Source organism: Capra hircus, chromosome 21 (assembly GCF_001704415.2).
Source record: "Capra hircus breed San Clemente chromosome 21, ASM170441v1, whole genome shotgun sequence".
Lineage (NCBI taxonomy): Eukaryota > Metazoa > Chordata > Mammalia > Artiodactyla > Bovidae > Capra > Capra hircus.
In genome coordinates this window covers 36178152-36192240 of record NC_030828.1, presented here as the reverse complement: position 1 = coordinate 36192240, position 14089 = coordinate 36178152, and the positions used below count along the sequence as shown (strand labels likewise).

Sequence of the window (14089 nt, the reverse complement as noted above, 5' to 3'; positions counted from 1 at the left end):
CTTTAAAAGTTATAATTTTGTCATGCATATAGTAGAAAAGCTTTTGTATACATATATATGTATAATATATATATTTTAGAAAACTTATGAATTTTTGCCTAACTAAAAAATTTATGGCATTTTGATTCTACTTGTGTGACTTCATATGAATAGAATGCTGGATTTCTAATTTAAAAAAAAATAGATATATAACAAACAACAAAGGTTTACTGTATAGCACAGGCAACTATAGTCAATATCATATAATAACCTATAATGGGAAATAATTTCAAGAATAATACATGTGTTTTTTGTTATAAAAAATAAGAAATCTACTTTTGAAATTTAAAAAGTTATAGTTTTATACAATATATTATTATGACTTTTATAAAATATTCTGAATTATATAATATAGATACAGTTGGTTACTAAATAAATTGCATGAACCAGAATATTCTCTCCAAATGAAACTTTATTAACTGAATGAATTCTCAGCCAAATATAAGTTTTTAGGAAAGTAATACATAATGATCTCACAAGTCTTTCATACAGAAGAAACTTGAAATCTAGCATTATAGCCTTATATCCAACTTTAGATATTAGATGTGAACTATTTAGTTCTTCATTCTCAGATGTATTTCTTCATTCTCTTTATTTGTTTGTTTGTTTTAAATCAAATATTTATTTGCTGATAGGAAGGGACTCCAATATTTTATATTCAAAATAATGATAATATTTATTGAATAATCAAAGTATATGATTTCTGTTCTATAGCTTTAAAATCAGATTGTCATGAAGTACATAATACTGTCATGCTCATTTCCTAAGTCAGTATACGGAGAAACAGATACACAGGAGGAACCAATAAGCCAGAATTAAACATACTAATTGCGACATAGAACATTCTTATTTCTTATTTTCAAGATGTGCAAATAGCAGAGACATGCAGTGATCCTCAGGTAATTTAGACTTTCCCTAGAACCTCATTCCTAAGTGCATATTACCCCAGGTTTTTGATGTCCCATGTTCTCATTTCCAGCTTTTTTTTTTTAATTTTGTACTTGTAACCTTTTTTTTTTTCTCATAGTATTATTGAAAAATTTCCTCTTGTCATAAGCCCCTCAAATCCTCCTCTTAAGTATGGTTATTATACCTCATGAGTCAATATAATGCACCCCAAAACATGGTAGAAATGATAGATTAGTAAGATAGTTGGCATTTGTTAACTTCCTTTGTCTATTACAGACTTTCAGTGGGTTTTGGTTTTTTTTTTTTTTTTGGCTCAATGTATTTTTAAGAAAAACTACATTAAGAAAGAAATAGTTATAGGCATCTATATAATTATTTTGTATTTAAAAATTAAATTAAGATACTAAAAATCTCATTTAGCACAAAGAATTTTATTTTCATAAAAAATTGGCAAGATTAGCTCATAATTTGTTCATTATTCATTCATTCAATTATAAATTTATTAAATACATTCTTAGTGAATTGCAGAATATATTGTAACCCTTGCTCTCTCAAGCTAGTTTATGAACGATCATAAATGCCCAATATAACTAATAAAGATATAAAACTGCATTTATATACCAAAACTACAATATAAACAGTGCACCATAAAAGTTTGGCAGAGTGTGAAAGAAATGTAGGCTAGAGTGACATTTGGTTTTGTGAAAGAGGTAAAAACTTGACCTGGACTCTGTAGAGGAATTGCCTGATTAGAGGAGAAAAAAAGAGAAAAGCTTATTTTAGGCAGATGGAGCAATATGGATTTGAGAAGAAAGATACCAGAATTGTTGAATAGTAAAGAGATTATCTTGACAGAAGTGGGACATTTGTGTTGTAGTTTAGAGGAAATTAATGTTAGATAAAGTTGTGTGGAACCAAATAATGGCAACTCATGGATGTCTGGCCAAAGGGTATCCTACAGACTACAGATTTTCTAATACTTTCCCTTTTAATTTCTCTGGAAGGTTATGAAAAAAAGAAAAAGGGGTACTTCTACACTTTGTTTTCTTCTGTGCTGCTCCACACAGATTCTTAGAGTGCTTGCAGGAATAGCTATTGGTAGGAGAGGAAGATAGTTATGATAATTACTGAGTGATCTACTGTGCAGATCTTAGATTTGAAGGTGTATAAAATAATATTTTTTAAAGCTTCTCTTACATCGTACAAATCCAGAAGACATTAATCTTTGTCAGGAAAAAAGGATGTCTTATGGTCAAGAATGAAGAATCAGTAATAATCATAATAGTGATGTATATGGTGCTTACTCTGTTTCTGTGCTAGCCATTGTGCTATGCACTTAACATTTATTAAAACATTTCATTCATCCGCACAAAATTCCTCTGAAGCATGTATAGAGTCCACGTTATAGAAGCTGATGTTTAGAGAAATTTACTTACTCAAGGAAATGTAACTGTTAATTGATCTTAATACTGATCTGTATGGCCTCTAAGTTTGTATAATGCTGATAAAACAAAATCCAGTGGATTTCTCTCTTTTAGGACTTTTCAGACTCCTGAATAAACATATGCAGGAAAAGGACCTTGTTAAAAATAGAAAGTCTTGTATCAGGGTGAAGAGACTAGGCAGTATTTTAAGAACAAGATGATGAGCACTTAATCTCCTCTGGTAGTTAAAGTTGAGACAAATGCTTGAAGTTAAAATATATTTCAAAGTGACATCTGTAAGAGTTTGGTACTGATTTGATTCTAGTTCTAAAATGATGAGGAAAGAATAAAAAAATGAACATATGTGGTTTTGAGCCTAACAAAATATTAAGTTCCAGGAAGCAACTAATGAATTTCAGTCAGGCATCTATTTGAGACAATATTTTTGTATGATTGTTTTAGGCAGGTTGAATAAGTTGTACGTAATATTTTTTTTTCCTTAAAGTAGTCTTTGATTAGAATCATAGGTAAGAATTTAAAACTGAAAATATAGATCCTTAATTGCAGTGTCAGTGATAATTTCACTTACACCTTCATTGTAGGTGAGAAAAAACAAACGAGAAGCAGTTACTTTAAAAAAAGTAACTCGGAAGTATTATAGTATAATGGTTATGTGCTTAGGATCTGGAATAGGTCTGCCAGGGTTCAAATTCTGCCTCTTTAATTTACCAGTTGTGTACATTGAAACAAGCTGTTTTGCTTCTGTATACCTTGACTTATTTACCTATAACATGGGGAAAGTAATAGTAACCTCTTCTGTAAGGGTATTGCATTAACCCACTATATCTGTACCTGGTTCCTAGTAAGTGCTCCTTATTAATCATAAAGATAAAAAGGAGAAAATAAGGGAAGTATAAGGAAAGATGCTAAAAAGGATCAAATACCCAAATAAAAGTTCAAAAATAACTTTTTTTAATAGAAAATCATTGGAGATTCTAAGTCAGTTTCAATTCTATGTTGAGAAAACAGTCATTATTTCTTAATAATAGTATATCCTAAAGGTAAAGAGACTGGTTAGGTAAAAAGAAAAAAAAGGTGTGAAGTGTGGGAACTGCTGACTTGAAAGTTTGGATATAAAAGGAGAAAAATACAAGTTAGATCAGAAAGATTCACATAACTACCCTGCTACTAAAGAGTGAATGGCTAATGTTAAAGAATAAAAAGGAGCTTGAAAAGGAAGAGAAATTGGGGATGCCGAATACAGATGAGATTATTAAGGGACAAAATGAGTCAAGAGTGGTGAGGGTGTTAAGGTCATAGCTCATGAGGAGTAGGAAGTCTGGGATATCAGTTTTGTCTACCATGAAATGAATGAGAGGATGGGGGAAAAGTGGTTCGGAAAATTGCGAAGGTTGAAATGAAGTCAACTGTAGTAGATAAGGAAGCTCATTCTGGAAAATCATGATCTCTTTCAGGTAATAAAAACTATCAATTGAAAAGAATATAAGATACATGGGACTGAATAGCTGAAGAGAAGGATAAAAGTACAGAATAGTTATTATGAGGAAAATAAGATATGGACTAGTAATCAATTGTAAAAGACCTTTTGAAATTAGACAACATGAGTTTATATTAGGGCTAAGTAGTTCCAGGTAGTTCAGATATTGGGAGAAGGCTGGATATGTGTCAAGATGAAAAATCAAAGATGACAATTCCATATTTAAATAGATGATTCATTATTTTTATGGAGTAGTATGCAGATTTATTTAACAGAACTCGAAACAGACCTGTTCCAAATTAAAATTAAAATTTGTTGTTCATTGCTGTTTTCACTGTACCTATGATAGAACTTGACAGTCTATTATTATAGATTTGCTTGAAGCTAAGCTTATTTATTGTAGAGTTTATATTCTCTGGTCCAGGAAAACTGCCACTTGTTAACAAGAATGCACTTCACAATGTGTAATCACTTTTTAGTTCTTATTCCCAAAAACCTAGAAAAATCTACATTTAATTAAATAACTTATTAAATCTTAAAGTTTAGAAACTTACATTCCAAAGGATTCACTACTTTAAAATTATAAACTACTTCAAAATTTTTTGTAATAAGTAATTCAGCCTTCAGCATTTAAAGCAGAATTTTTAGACATTCATGTCCTATCAATTAAAATATTATACTTTTCCACTTGAAAGATAAAATCATGCTAAAAAAATGCCAGTGCCCTTCATAATCACTTCTTAATAAATACTTTAAAAAGGGATTCCCTTGTGGCTCAGACGGTAAAGTCTGCCTGCAATGCAGGGACCCAGGTTCGATCCCTGGGTCGGGAAGATCCCCTGAAGAAGGAAATGGCAACCCACTGCAGTATTCTTGCCTAGAAAATCCCATGGATGGAGGAGCCTTGCAAGCTACAATCCATGAGGTTGCAAAGAGTTGGACATGACTGAAATGATTTCACTTTCACTTAAAAAGAATTCTTAACTGTATATATCCATTATAAATATTACTTAACACATTTTAATATATTGTTGCTATATGGATATTCAGTAGTTATATCTTCAAGATGTATATCAGAAATTTTACTAAGGGATTTTTTTAAACTTGAAACCACTTAAATTTTCAGTCTGTATTGTGAAGATGAGTAAACGTGTTTATAAAATATTAGAGAAATAAACATATTGAACATGAAAGTATTTCTATGACTTTCTGATCTATTTGTGTGGTTGAGAATGACTTTCAAAGTTTTTTTTAATCTAATTATTAGAACCTTTTACAGACATTAATATATTTACATTTATCTGTTTAGCAGAACAGTTTTTACAAGTAGTAGTTTTAAAAATCAACTAAAATGCAAACTTTCTGGATTCTCTTCCTTGCTAGAGAAAATTTACAAATTTAAATTTGTAAAGGAAGGAGATTTTTTGTGTTTAAGAATATCTATATAAGTAATAGATAACTAGAAAACTAATCGTGTTTATTACCACATTACATGTTTATAATTTTAAGAATTTAAACAAAAAAATTTAGAAACAATTGATTGTGACATTTCCAAAATCTAATCCCTTAAAGCCCAAACTTAATTATTATCTGTTTTATTTAAAATATTAAAGTCTTAATGTATTATAATTTGTAGTAACCAAAGCCTTAATGATTTTATACACATTAATATTGTCCCAGAAGTTTAAAATTACTATTTTTATTCCTGTGAGAAGGAAGCATCCTCAGAATTATTAAGGACAATGTCAATGAATATGAGTTGCATCAGTTACTAATACATGCCCAATATTTCACATATATACCAAGTAAAAAGAAAGGTATTCAAGAAATTGAAAAAAGATAGTATTGATTTTAGTGATCACAAAGTCTGAGTCACTTGATATTACTACTTTTTCTACGTGTTTATTTGCAGTATTTCAAGAGAATTCATATCTAGGTCAAGATGGCTGTCATAATGAACCTGTGATACTTCAAGTTGATTTTACTTTGATGAAAATAGAAGAGCCCAACACATATACCTCATGCTTCTGTAGATTAATGAATTAGCTTCTAACCTGTGTTGGGGTAGATGGCCTCTAGATTTATTTTGCATATATTTAGTCAACAATCTTATAATTATGCTGAGATTAATAAAGAATATATTTTTTAAAATATGTTAACTACTCCCAGGAAATCTGTACAGTAGCAGTTGTAACCAGAGGAGGGAAAATTTACTCTTCAATTCACAGTACACAGAATATTTACAAAGTCAGTAGTGTATGCTTCTGCATAGTATTGCATGGAAAGTAAAATAGTAGGGTAATTATTAATGACTATTAGTGAAATTCTTTCTGGAGAAATGACTTTATAAAGTGAATTTATTACAAATAGCAAAAACAGAAAACAATGGACGTGAAGTTTTTTTTTTCCTTCTCTTGTGAGGTTTGCAGCTCTTCTTCCCTTTTAAAATGTGATTTAACAAAAATCTTGATATGTCTATGCATTGTCTAGTTTTCCTCAAGGTTTTAAACAAGAATCAAGAATCCCTGAACTGTTTAAAACATGATCAGATATTAGAATCAGTCTTAGTTTGTTACTTGAGAGCAGTGAATTAAGCAGGAGCCTGTGAAATTTTTTATCCTTTCTTTTACTCTTAAATATTTTTTCTATCCCATATAGGAGTTATGAAATATTAAATGTGTAAATATGATTGACTTAAGTAATTTTATCTGCTTTTCCTGACACTGCTGAACCTTTAAAGTTATGCTTTTGCTCATGTCTGAGTAATTTTAAGGATAGGTATTAATATAAAACATAATGTGCATATAGAATTTTGTCCATACTATAAAACTACCCTATTTCATATATTAAGAAATATTATCTACTGAGAGTGCTACTTAAATGATACAATTTGTCAAGTGAAAGTATACCTTTTTAAAAAGATAAAAACATCTTACATACACTTTAAGGTTACTCTATTAGACATCAGAAGTTTTAAAAATACCTTAAGAATATTATGGTCTCATGTGACATGTTTTGTATATAGTTTTATATATAGTATGTATATGTGTTTAAAAATGAAATGAACAATAAATTTGATTCCTAATAATTTTGTGCTTATTTTCAACACAGGCTGATAATGCTACAAAATGTTATACACCTCATCTATACAAATTTTTAGTGTTTAGCACAAATAATAAAAAATATTATAGCAATTTGTTAAAATGCTATTAGTTACTTGTTTATTAATATGAGGTTAATGTTTACATTTTCAGACGGGCTCTAAATTTATTAAAAATTAATGTTTTAGAAGATAATGTGATATTAAGAACTCAGAACTGCAAATTTAATTGCTTTTAAGTATGGAACCCTAAATTCATGTGGAATCAACTTGTTGGTGATGTTCAACATATTAAGTAGGTGGATACTTTTATGCCAAAGTAAACTTCATTTCACCACTTCTTTCAATCCCCGACTGTATTCATTGATAGGAAAATGACTTTCAGTTTTACTCATTAAATTTATTGAATTTTTGTTTGAGATCTCTTTTCCCCCAAGAAAATAAAAGGGAAAGAAAAGAGACTACTATTCATGAATATGGTCAGGATACCTTTAATGCTCATGTGAATTTTTATCAGTCACCATCATGATTTCAAGTCATGAATTTATTTTTACATGCTTATGCATGCGTATTTACATGCATTAGTTATTTAATTGATCTTGAATTCCATTAAATTTAAATGAATAGGAGAAAAATTTGTTCATAGGATTTTGTTCTCGTTATATTACATTTTATTTTATTTTGTTTTATTTAAATAATCAGTTTAAGGCTTATAAAGGTTGATTTGCTCCTGAACTGCTTTATTCCCAGACATTGCCATCTTCCCCAACTACCACCAAGTCCTCTCCATCTGACCCCATGACCACCTCCAGAGCTAATCAGGTACAGTATCATCCTGTCATCTACACCATACTTTTCACGGGTGATTGCCTGCACACTGGAGAAAAAGATACTGGTGGGTTAAGGATGTATTCGTTCATTCACATTTGTGCACCATGATCAGATTCCAAATAACCTGAGAAAGAACTATCAGTTATTCCTGAAAATTTATATGCATTTTTAGCTTTAGATAATAAAAATAGACTCAGATGATAGACTACTAGAATTTTGGATTTTCCTCCTAAAATTCTGACTTTATGGAGCTCTGAGGGTTATTTATTGAGTTGGTGTTTATTATTTCCCTTATTGTTTCTTCCTAGGCTTCCTGGTATATAAGTTAAGAATATCATATATGTAAAAAAATGAATGTATAAATATGAGTTATTGAGCAAAGGTATATCTTTAAATGTGAATGCACTTTTCTTTGTTTTTTATTTCAGATATGCCTTACTGTGTAACAGTTTAAAACTTTTGATGAAAAACATTTCTAGCAGTCTAAGAGTAACTGGAAATTGGTATTTGTGATAATTTTAATGCTGTTTAATAACTCAAGAAATGGTACTTTCTTAGAATTTAATAATACATTTTCTTTGCTGGAGTTGCAAACTTTGCAATGAGAAATATATCTTAGTTTTGACTTGATGATTGTTTTGATGCTGAATATTTGTAGGACAGTCTTCAAAAATGTAGCTGTTTTTGGCACATTTAAGGAAATCATCTAAAATATTCTGTGTAATTCAGAGCCTTACTGTACTTTAACATGAGAAATGTTGAAAATATATTTATTAAAATGATTAAACACATTTTCATTTTGTCTGAATTGAGCTTCATTTAGGTGAGAAATGTTATCTTCTTTAATATTTCCACATTTGTACTAATATAAAGCCTTATGGAATTATTTAAATATTAAATGAGCTTATCTTTTTAATATATTTTTCATGCATTTGACTAGTAAATTACTAACTTTGAGCTATATTTGCTAAATATATTAAATGTGGCTTTTGCATATGGTCTAAGATATGGCTATCAGAATTATTTTGCTAATTTATTGATTCTAATACTTTTGCAACCTCAGGAAAAAATTTTTTTTTTTTTTTAGGAAAAATTTTTAAATAAATAGAAGGAAAACTAACATTTAGAATGTTATTCTGTAGTAGGAACTTGATTTTTATTTTATTCAGTAGCTTTCCCTTCAAACAAAAATCCTTAATAATGCTCACATTTTAGCCCCAGTAAATTGGTTTAAAAAGTATACATCTCTAGTGATGAAACCCATCTTTTTTCTTTAAAGGTAATGGTGCTACATGAAGTGAGAAGCAAGCTTGTATTATTGATGCATGAAGTTGGAAAAGTGTATATACATTTTCACTCAGACTTTTTCTCTTATGAGTTTTAATTATATGAATTCGAAAACTATTGTGAAAACAACTGACTTTATACTTTTAGTGTTCCCCTTCTGCTTCATTCTCTTCCAAATAAAGACAAGACAAATGAGTACAACACTCATTAAAAACAAATGATTTTTCTCAACATAAAAAGTAAAAAATTCTGGATCTATAAGAAAAACCAACAAAAATTTTGTCTTTAAAGTTAGATTTGTATTTTCTTGTATTTATCTTGTGGAAATATGATTTTTATAAAATGATTTATTAAAATTTCTTTTTTTTTTAAGTTTACTGATATAATATTTTTACCCTCTAGATATGTTAACACATCTACCTCTAGATATTCTTCTAATTTGGAAAATTAAGTCATGTGTGGTTTTATACTCTGTCCATAGTCATCAGTTATTAAAAGTATTTTATTTATACTTTGTTTTCTTCTGTTCTTGTACAAACAAGCATAATACCTCCTGGATAACTTGAGGCAAGATATAAAATAACAAAACAAAATCCTTAAATTCATTGAAGGAATTATAGTTATCTTTCATCTTTATGTTATTAATAGTTTGTAATTATTTCATTCCCTATAGTATTTCCCAGTAGAGTCTATTCATGTTGTAGTAGAGAAGATAATTTGGTTTTTGTTGTTCATTCAGTCTTTAGATAGCTCGCAGTTGTTTCTTGTGGATAGTACTAATTAATTTAGACTCACTAAAATTGACTTAGATGTATAAGAGTAATAACCAAAGTAGAAAAATGGGTTCTAATGTGATCATCTTAAACTCTCCATATTTAAAATAGACTCTTAAACCTATAATAATATGACTTTCATTTCTCATATGTTTACTTTATCCTTATCCAGAAATTTAGCAGGTATGTCTGTAGTTTTAGGTTAAAATTATTGTTTATGTCTTATAGCTAATCTGATATCCTCTGCTAAAGTCTGCTAAAAATCACTGCAGACTTTTTCCATGTGAATTTTCATAAACCAGTATAAAGCAATCTAGACAGCTATTTCATCAATAATGGCTAAGTGATTTGTGATTGAGTTTTCTTTAGGCTAAATGGTTTGTGTTACAAACTAACAAAAGGAACTAAGAGACTATTAATATTTAGAAAACTCCAAAATAAAAAGCACAGAAAGTATGTTGAAAATAAGTTTTACCTGTAGTTTCAGTGTTTAAAAATCTTTTCTGCTCTTTAAAAGTGACTATGATGCTTCAGTACGTACTGAATTTTACCTTCCTACCTTCATATTTCCACAAGTCAGACTGTTTTCACAGATCCGACTACAATGTTATGAGTATGTAATAATTTCCCCTGGAAAACTGAAGGATTATCATATAAGAAGCCTTTTAGAATGGTTAAAAGTTGACTGGAGCCTCATTGCCTATGATCAAATCTTTGTTCTGCTATTTGCTGAGTAAATTGGACCTCAGGTTCCCCTTCTGTGAAATTGAGATAATAAATTCATTATATTTAGAACGGCACTAGAATGTACTACTCACCTTATAAGTGTAAGCTATGTTTACTTATTTTTTCTGAAATTTCTTTCAAATGATAATAAAAAAAAAGGGTAACTAATTAGTTACCATTCTTTAAGATTGTAATACAGAATAAAACAGCTTAGTTAAACTGAGTTTTATCTTTAAAGAAAGATTCTGTGATACTAATATTGCTGCATTTTCAACACTAAAATATTTCTATAATCAACATGTATGTAAGCTTTTAAAGATAGCTTTAGATGCTCTGTAGAGTTTTTCTTCTCGAGTGAGAGTACAAAGTTACTTGTTGCCTAACTTATAAATCAAACTTCTGTTATTTCCCTATTAAGAAAGAAAGTTAGGGCTAATACTTTTACAACTTACACTTTTTTGTTTGTGCATATTGCATGTGCAAGTTTGACACTTTGGAACTTTAAGAAGCAAATACATGGATAGAAATAAAATTAAAGTCTTAATGTGATTAAATTCTAAAAAGGTAAAAAACAGAATCAGTTGGATTTGACCAGTTATAAGTTATCTTTCTACATTTTTCAATCACTTTGATTCAACAGAATGGTTTTATTAATCAGTCAGTGGCACCAAAAATTAAATTCCAGTCTTAATTTTAAGTTCATGATTGTTAGCTCTCCTGAGATTCTTCTCACATTTCAAAAAAAGTAAAAAGAATTTTTTCAGAAACATGTGCTTTATAGATATTTATGTACTAATAAATTTGAAATTATATATCAAAATATACAAATCAAATGAAAGTAGGTAACTCATATATAGAACCCTTGCTGTAGTTACAGAAAAATACAAACAGAAGTCACTGGTCCCACCTCAGTTTCATGACCACAGATCTCAAATGACCCCCTAATTCTGTCAGGTAATCATAAGCCCAGTCACTTTTTTTGCACACATTTATCACCTCAGTTTTAAATGGGTCAGAAGTCAAAGGCACTGTTAGCTGAGTCTTCTGCTCAGAGTCAAAGCCAGCAATCAAAAGTATCAGCTGGGGTTTATTTTCATCTGGAGACCTAACTGAAACATTCAGTTTTTTGTAGCTGTATGACTGGGGACCCCAACTTCTTGTTGACTGTTGACAAGAGGAAGATCTCAGAGTTTAGAGGCTACCCAGGTTTCCTGCTGCATGACCCACTCTACGGGCATTTCACAGTGTGGTTTTTTGCTTCTTGCAGACAGCAGGAAAATCTCTCCCCATTATATGTCAGCACGATGAAGTCTTATTGAACCTAAACATAAGAATTGCTTTCTCTTTTACCATACAGTGAAATTTAATCAGAGTAGTGACATTTCATCCCTTTGCCATATCCTGTGGGTTAGAATCAGGGCACAATTTCTCCACACAGTTAAATGGAGGAACTGTACAAGGCAGAACACCAAGGGTGTAGAGATCGTGAAGCTGTATAAGAACTGTCTGTGGCATGCCAAGGTCTTTTGCTCTGTCCTCACTCCAGGCTCATAACTTTAGTTACTTGACTGAGAAAAATGGAAGCAATAAAAACTTTTCACAAAATCACAGCTTCACCTATACCCACATATTCTACCTCTCAACTGTTACCATAGATAAACTTTCCCTGCTTCTGTTTAAAACAAGTAATTTCAGTTGCACGTTAAAGGCTCATTATTTTTTCTTTACTCAAGGTCATCTCTTCACTAATTCTGCCATCTCTCTCATCTGTTGAGTTTTTTACCTCTGTAACATTCCCATCAGCATACATATATCTGTTTTCTCCTCTCATCTTAAAAGACAAAACAAAACTTCTTTTAATCTCACTTCTCTCACCAGCTAATGGTCTATTTCTTATACTACTTTGTAGCAAAACTCACAAAAGTGTTTACTCTCTGTTTTCCAATTTTTGGTCTTCCCATTTTTTTCTTAAATGCATTCCTGTCAGATTTTTTCCTCCACAATTCTGCTGAAACTGTTTATATAGGATATCAGAGATGACCCCACCGTTAATTCCAGTAGTCTGTTGTCAGTCTGCATGGAACTTGGTCTATCAACAGTATTTGTTATAATTTGTCACTTTTGCTTCCTTGGTGTACTTTCATTATTTGATGTACTTTCATTACTTGACTTCCAGGATATTATTGCACAGCCTTTTTTTTCCTCTGGTATCACGCCATGTGCTTCATCTCAAAATCCTTTGCTAGTTCCTCCCATCATCCTTCTTAATGTTGGAGTAAGTGGGTCTTAATATTTGAAACTCTTTCTGGATGTATACTTTTCTTCTTCCTCATATACCACCTTGGCTTTTATATTCTGACATATGCAAAATTTATGTTTTCTTTGAGAAGTAGGTTTATTATGAACTAATGAAGCTTAAGGGGCACCCCAGTGGCTTAGTGGTAAAGAATCCGCCTGCGATACAGAAGACACAAGAGACCCGGGTTCGACCCCTGGGTTGGGAATATCCCCTAGAGGAGGGCATGGAAACCCATTCCAGCGTCCTTGCCTGGAGAATTCCATGGACAGAGGGGCCTGGCAGGGTACAGTCCATAGGGTGACAAAGAGTTGGACTTGACTGTAGCAACTGAGCACGCATATAGTGAAGCTTAACCCTTAAGATTCTTCACCTGCACAGGCTTATTACAAGGCCTTCTACCTAATTTTATGTTTATAATTTTGAATGTAGAGGACAAAGATGTCCTCTAAAATTGTGAAAGATTCAGATCCCACATAACATGGGTTCACATTTGTCTAATACACATATCAGAGTGAAACTACAGACTATATCCAAGTTGCCACTCAGCACTGGACATCTTTAATTCAGAAGTCCACAAACTACCCAAAACCTGCTCTATCTATAGCCCTTACAGTCTCTATTGAAGCAATTCCATGCACCGTTTTCTCAGATCTCAAATCTTGGATTCATTCTCATCTCTTTTCTTTCATACCCCAAATCCAGTTCCTATAAGAAATAATGTTGACTCTGTCACTAAAATATATACAGAATGTTGACCTCTTCTCATTACATCTACTGCTACCCTAGTCCAAGCCCGAATTATTACAGTAGTGTCTATATAGATTTCCCAGACTTTCTACCTTTGCACCCAAAAATCTGTTCTCCACTGAGCAAATGATTTCGTATAAAATTTCTCTGCTTACACCTGTGATAGTTTTCCATTGAACTTAGCAAAAGCCAATATCCTCCAAATGACATCTAATTAATTTATATGATCCTTGCCAGATTACCACTTTCACTTCATTTCATATCAGTTGCCTCCTTACTCTGCCGTAGGCAAACCCACCTGCTTGGGTTGCCTTGCAGACATTAGGCAAGTTCTTGCCTCTCTCTACACAAAATTCTCCAATCTCAAAGAGATCTACTTGGCTAACATCTTCATAGTCATCAAGTCTTTGTTCAAATTTCGCTTCTCAATACCCTTTTGAGATGGATGTATCAAGC

The 14089-nt window shown here is 31.1% G+C and overlaps 1 protein-coding gene across 2 annotated transcripts in view; it reads left to right on the top strand.

The window, feature by feature from the left end:
• Window positions 1-14089, top strand: part of NOVA1 (NOVA alternative splicing regulator 1) — a 172180-nt gene that overhangs the window by 139897 nt on the left and 18194 nt on the right. The window contains exon 4 of one of the 2 annotated variants that reach the window (XM_018066323.1): window positions 7721-7792. The exons of the other annotated variant lie outside the window; for it this stretch is intronic. Within the exon in view, the coding sequence (XP_017921812.1) occupies window positions 7721-7792 (72 nt within the window). The remainder of the gene's footprint in view (window positions 1-7720; window positions 7793-14089) is intronic. 2 annotated transcript variants of the gene reach the window in all.